This window comes from Mandrillus leucophaeus, unplaced genomic scaffold, assembly GCF_000951045.1.
Source record: "Mandrillus leucophaeus isolate KB7577 unplaced genomic scaffold, Mleu.le_1.0 Scaffold13, whole genome shotgun sequence".
Lineage (NCBI taxonomy): Eukaryota > Metazoa > Chordata > Mammalia > Primates > Cercopithecidae > Mandrillus > Mandrillus leucophaeus.
The window spans coordinates 4,954,070-4,960,907 of record NW_012101254.1 but is presented as its reverse complement, the minus strand read 5'-3'; the positions used below and the strand labels follow the sequence as shown (position 1 = coordinate 4,960,907).

Sequence of the window (6,838 nt, the reverse complement as noted above, 5' to 3'; positions counted from 1 at the left end):
GGCCTTCAACTATAATAGATTAGAAGCAAGGGCCTCCCGGCCTTCAACTATAATAGATTAGAAGCAAGGGCCTCCCGGCCTTCAACTGTATTGCCCTCTAGATCCTGCTGCCTGCCTCTCCCCTCACTGAAGCCCCTTGGAGGTCTCACCTAGACTGTCGCCCCAGCCTGGTGACTGCTCCCACCCCCTTTCTCCCTGTCCTCCAGCCCTGCTACAGCCCTCCCTGTCCTACCCCAACCATTCCCTTGAAGCTGCTCACAGCACCTGCCTGTCCAAAAAACAGTCTAGACTGCTCCTTAGCGTGGCATTCACAGCCCTGCGTGCCTGTTCACCCACTGTCAAGCTCCATCTGCCAACAGCACCCTGCACACACCTGTGCTCTGGCCAAACCAGACTCCTGAAAGTGCCGCTTGGTGCTACCAGGCCTCGGTGCCCATGTCCCTCTGTTCTCCTTGCCTAAGTCAGCAGGAGAATAGGGAAGCTCTCTGGGCTTGAACCCAGCTGTGCCCTCAAAAACCCTGTGAGCTTGGGCAGGTTCCTTCCTGTCTCTGACCTCAGCTCCTTCACCTGTAAAATGAGAGGCACACACCAGCGATCGCTCAGGTTTGGTGGCTTCCTGGTTATAGTTCTGACCTTTCTTCTTCCAGGGAAAGTTGTGCTGGCTGAGACCACCACTGCACATGCCACGCTGACAGGCTTACACTACTACCACCAGGACTGGTCCCACGCGGCTGCCTACGTCACGGTGCCTCCCCTGAGACTGGACACCAACACCTCCACCTACCTCATGAGCCTGCTGGCCAAGTAAGGCGTTTCAGCAGCACATTGCAGGGATGTGTACATCTTTAGGAAGACGTCATAGAGGGCCCAGGAAACAAATCTGAGCTAGGTTTGATTTCATTGTGCCCACAGGATGATTGTGCTTTTCTTACCTTCTCTGAGCCCATCAGATAATTGCCATCCTATTGAGACTTTATGACCGCTTGATGTGGAGTGAGAGCTTCTGAAGTGTAAGACTGAAGAGCACATATAGAACTGTGAACAGTGGCTATTCGGAATTTCAAAGGACATTGATCTCTTACTCTAAAGCCCAGTGGGGAGCTGCAGAATGTGGCCTGTGACTTACCCTAGAATGTAGGGGTCCTTTCTTTTTCTTTTCTTCACCTCTCCTCTTCTCGTTGGCTCCCGTGTGCCCCTTGTCTGTACATCCCTCCTTCTGTGGGTTTCTCCTCCTTTCCTTCCCCTTTCCCTTTTTCTTCTGCACTTTCTCCCCCTTCCCCCTCCCCCACACCGTTCCTCCAGATCTCCTTTCTCCAGCTCTTCTCTTTCTGACACTGCTTTTTCCCATGCAGTCCCAACCTAAAGGAAATGGTTTGATGAACAGTCTGAATTCAGCAGGACCCAATCATGAAAGGGTTTTTGTTTTATCCAATAACTGCTTGCAGCTTCTTTCTCTCTCCTATTAACATTTTAGGGGCCGGGCACAGTGGTTCACGCCTATAATCCCAGCACTTTGGGAGGCCGAGGTGGGTGGATCACTTGAGGTCAGGAGTTCAAGACCAGCCTGGTCAAGATGGTGAAACCTTGTCTCTACTGAAAATGCAAAAAATTAGCTGGGCATGGTGGTGGGCACCTGTAATCCCAGCTACTTGGGAGGCTAAGGCAGGAGAATCACTTGAACCCAGGAGGCGGAGGTTGCAGTGAGCTGAGATCATGCCACTGCACTCCAGCCTGTCCAGGGACAGAGCAAGACTCCAACTGAAAAAAAAAAAAAAAAAAACTCGGGGAGAAGACGTTGCTTTCTCTTCACTTTTGGATATTAAAGTTCCATCCAGTTTAAGACTCCATCTCCTCCCTTCCTGATCCCCAGCTCAGCTTGGGTTGGGGTAGGAGGATTAGGACAAAAGGTGAGGGATTCTTCTCCATACCCAGGCATGCATCTCTCCCAGCTCACAGCACTAGCAATGCCTCTATGAACAAGGACCCGCAACTTATGCCTGACCACCTTCTATAGTATCTGAGGCCCAGAGGAAGCCCACCCAGCCTTTCTGCTCCCTGTGGCTCAGAGGCGGGTCCATAGCCCACAGCCCAGGCAGGTGCCCACTGCTCTCAGCTCTGTTCTCCACAAGTGAACCTCTTGAAGTATGCCCTCCTTGTCTTCAGGGTGAACTGGTGGGGAGAGGGTATGGAAACCCCACTCAACCCAGGAAAGAGGAGGGGAGGGAATGCCAGGACTCTCCATCCTGCCAACCCCTCAGTCTCCCTACGAGGGTCCTGCTTTCCAGACCTGGGGCGGGGTAGGGCTATGCCTCTTCTAGGATGGTGCAGGGGCAGTGGAGGGAAGCGACCAGCCCCACTGAAGGTGGCTTTCTTAGGTAATAAGGTGCTTGTCTCATCCATGTCCTTAGCTTTCAGTCCTGGTTGCCAACCACTGGAAGACTCCCACTCCCATCCCATTATGTTCACAACCTATAGAGAGTTGGGGTGTGCGGGGCTTTGCCAGTGTGAGTGGAGTGCTGTCGATAGGGGTGTGGGCGAAGGTGGCCTCTGTGGAGGACAGTACGCACCATGGCATGGGGATGGTCATTGTATTCTGTCCCATAGCCTTGGTGGGTGCCAGGTGGTGGCAGCTCTTACAATATTTACATATTTACATTATGTAAATAAACAGGGAGGGTAAAGATGAAGAGAGAAATGCTAGATCAGCTCTTACTCTTAAAAAATGCTTATTTTGGCTGGGCGTGGTGGCTCGCACCTGTAATCCCAGCACTTTGGGAGGCAGAAGCAGGCAGATTACCTGAGGTCAGGAGTTTGAGACCAGCCTGGCCAATATGGTAAGACCCCGTCTCTACTAAAAATACAAAAATTAGCTGAGCATGCTGGCTCATGTCTGTAATCCCAGCTACTCCAGAGGCTGAGGCAGGAGAATTGCTGGAACCCAGGAGGTGGAGGTTGCAGTGAGCCGAGATCGCGCCACTGCACTCCAGCCTGGGCAACAAGAGCAAGACTTCATTAAAAAAAAAAAAAGAAAAAAAGCTTGTTTTGAGACGAATCAACCTCCTTTTCATCAGCAGCAATACAATAAAAGAAACAATTACCAAGACTCCAGTATAATAATGTGGGCTTGGTTCCAAGGTCAAGAATCTTTTGAAACACCCCTGCTTGCTACAAGCAAATTTACTGAAAGAACAAAAAAGATAATAAGTGCCTCAACCCACCCAAATTACAGCACCCAAACCCACACAAATTCAAATAGACTGGGGGGAATAAGTATCATTGAATAATTTAAGTTTTTACATCTAGCCTACTTTGTCAAATGTATTTTAATTATTTAAATTGATTCTATTTATTTAAGTAGAAATGTAGTTTTTGTGTTATGAGAATAGTCTGAATCCCTTTTTAATCAGTGCATATTGTAAATGGGTGCTACTTTATAGGATTTGGAGCATAATTTTAATATTTTAATTATTTATAGAAATTGATGATGACTATAATTTTGCTTTTGTAATACATTATTGGTTATAATTTATATGATGCAAAATACTTGACAGAAAATCCAGACACCAATTATTATTCCCATAAGAAAATATGAGCTATTTCATAATTATCTACTTTAGGATGTGATTTGTGATTTGTTAGGCTGTAAAGGAATAAAAAAAGTTCAATCTATAGATATAACGATTTGTCCTTTATTTAAAATCTGGCTTTTTTTTTTTTTTTTTTTTTTTAGAAAGGGTCTGGCTCTGTCACTCAGGCTGGAAAGGAGAGGTACAACCTCCTGAGTAGCTGGGACTACACATGTGCAGCACCACGCCTGACTAGTTTTTCGTTTGTTTGTTTGTTTGTTTGTTTGCTTATTTGTTTTATGAGCCAGGGTCTCACTCTTTCTCCCAGGCTGGAGTGCAGCCTCCCAAAGTGCTGGGATTACAGGCATGAGCCACCCTGCACCACCGTGCCCAGCCTAATTTTTGTATTTTTTGTATTTTTTCATCATGTTACCCAGGCTGGCCTCAAAATCCTTACCTCAACTGATCCACCCACCTCGGCCTCCCAAAATGCTAGGATTACAGGCGTGAGCCACTGTGCCCGGCCAATTTTTCAAACTAAATCTAGCTTCTTAGAAATTTTTTCATTTGATCATATAAAATTTTAAAGTATTTGGCAAAGCCAGTCATGTTTTAAACTTTAAATGGTTTGGATGGGGGCTTCCTATCTTCCAGATTCAGGGCAGCACTGAGAGAGCTCAGAGGGCCTCCTAGAATGTAACTACCGTCATTCACGGCTGCCTAGTGGGCACCTTTGTGTAGGAGCCTTTTCAGAAAGCTGGGTGCTCAGGAAGACTTGCTGGTTAAAGAGCAGGAGTTGAGCCTGTTGCTCTCAGGGTCCCTGACCTGCCCTTCATGACTGCAATGGGCATCTTCTGCCCTGAGCCCTGCTCAGGTATCCAGAGGGCCCCTCAGGAGAAAGGAAACCCTAAAGATTCCATTCATCTGTGGGGGCTTCTGCAGGTCCAGAGAGTGTGGGGAGCCTTGGGGCTCTGCGGGAGAATCTCTTGCAAAGAGTCTCTGCAAGAACCAGAGCAGCCTCTCTGGCCCAGGGAAGAGCGAGCCATCTTCACCGCGGGTTTGGCCAAAGACATTAGTCATTGGGTGGGAACTGAGACTGATGAGCCCTGCCAAGTCCCCTGTGGAGACAGCCCTCTGTAGCTAACTGGCCATTGTCTGAGAGCCTTAAGAATATGCTTCCTCACCAGGTCAGATAATGCTTTCTGCCCCTGGAGTCTCCTGGAGTGGGCATCTTAGATGGCCCACGGGCACTCACAAGGCTCTGGGGCCTCCTACAGAGTACAATGGGACCACTGCCCCTGACCTTCAGGGCACCCGCAGTGTGGTCCCAGCAGTCATCTCCTTCCCCCACCTGACCCCCCTGCTCCAGCCAGGCCTTTCCCTGCCCCCCCAAAGCCATTTCCTCCTGAGGTTGCCCTAGCCTGGTTTGCGTGGACATTCTCTCTCCTCCGCCCCTCACTGCCTCTGAGCCCTTGGCCTGCAGAGATCTCTGAATCCGGGCAGAGATCTCTGAATCCAGGCCAGTTGCCTGCCTCCCTCACTGGGCAGAGGATCTGCTGCCATGAGCCCTCTCTCCCTGTTCTTCCCTACATCTTCTCTGGCCCAGTAGCCCCTCGAAGGCCTGCCTGTGCCTTAGCCACCCACAGCCTTGGATAGAGGATGGCTTTGTTTTTTCTTCCTTTCAGACAGAGTCTCCCTCTGTCCCCCAGGCTGGAGTGCAGTGGGGCCATCTTGGCTCACTGCAGCCTCTACCTCCCGGGTTCAAGCAATTCTCTGACCTCAGCCTCCGGAGTAGCTGGGATTACAGGTGCCCACCACTACGCTCGGCTAATTTTTTTGTATTTTTAGTAGATACAGGGTTTCACCATGTAGCCCAGGCTGATCTCGAACTCGTGGCCTCCAGTGATCCACCTGCCTCAGCCTCCCAAAGTGCTGGGATTACAGGCATGAGCACCTGGCCCAAGGACAGCCTTAATATATGTGTGAGGACCGTAGTCATGAACAGCATTGAGGAAGAACTGAGTGACTTGCATACCACTCTCGGTCTATTAAGTCAGGCTTCTAGCTCGTCCCTCCTTCCCCTTCTGGTCCATTAGAATCCCCACACCCAAGGAAGGCTATGAGTCCAAGTTATTCAACAAAGCTTAACACTGACCTTGTGAATGCTTGTCAGCAGGTGGGGTTGGAGAGCTGATGAGAGGGAATCGGCATACAATTCCATGAGAGTAGAACCACCTCCACCATCTCACTTCAGCTAGACTCTAAGTTCGGCTTTTCTCTGCTTTCTTCACTCTTAAACATTGCCATCCCAAGGATCTCACTGAAGTCACCTGTGACACAGACTGTGCCACACTCATTCTGTGGATGGGTAAACTGAGGTTCACATAGATGAAGTAACTCATGAGAGGCCACATGGCCTAAGCAGCAGAGCTGAACTTGGAGTCAGCTTTGCCTGGTTCCCACACTGAGGAGTTTCCCTATATCTATCCCCACCCTCTAGGTTCCTCCCCTCCCCTCCCCTTACTGGTCACCTCTTTTTCTCTACCCAGTGACACTCTGAACATCGTGGCATCAGATCACCGGCCTTTCACCACAAAACAGAAAGCTATGGGCAAGGAAGACTTCACCAAGATCCCACATGGAGTGAGTGGCGTGCAGGACCGCATGAGCGTCATCTGGGAGAGAGGAGTGGTACGTTTGCTAGAGCCCCGCCCCGATCAGATCCCTGCCCTAATCCCTGCTTCATCCCCGCTCTAATCCCAGTAAGAGTTTTCACTCCTCAGATCCTGTCAACGAATGTTCTTAGAAGGGCTGGTTCAATCCCAGCTCTTTGTTTCACTCAAGAACAAAACACAAAAGGTCTTTCCCCCGATTAGAAAGGTAGTAAGATCTGTTATGGAAATTTGGAAAATACAGAAAAGTATAAGAAAAAAAAATCCCTTTAATTCCATGCCTAAAAATTAAACTACTATTAACCTTGTAGTGTATTTCTTTCTAGTTCTGTGCATGTACTGTACTTTTTTTTTTTTTTTCCTTTTTTGCTACGTTGCCCAGGCAGGTCTTGAACTCCTGGGCTCAAGCTATCCTTCCACCTCTGCCTCCCTAAGTGCTGCGATTATAGGTGTGAGCCACCACACCCAGCTACACATTATTTTAATAACTGGCTTCATTTTTTTTTTTCTTTTACCAACTGCTATACTAACCAGGATTTTTTTCTTCATATAACACTATACCCTGAGTGTCTCCCTATATCAGTAACAATTCTTTAAAAG

The 6,838-nt window shown here is 48.7% G+C and overlaps 1 protein-coding gene across 1 annotated transcript in view; it reads left to right on the top strand.

The window, feature by feature from the left end:
* Positions 1–6,838, top strand: part of DPYSL5 (dihydropyrimidinase-like 5) — a 64,085-nt gene that overhangs the window by 46,113 nt on the left and 11,134 nt on the right. The window contains exons 6-7 of the mRNA XM_011972733.1: positions 648–804; positions 6,116–6,257. Of these exons, the coding sequence (XP_011828123.1) occupies positions 648–804; positions 6,116–6,257 (299 nt within the window). The remainder of the gene's footprint in view (positions 1–647; positions 805–6,115; positions 6,258–6,838) is intronic.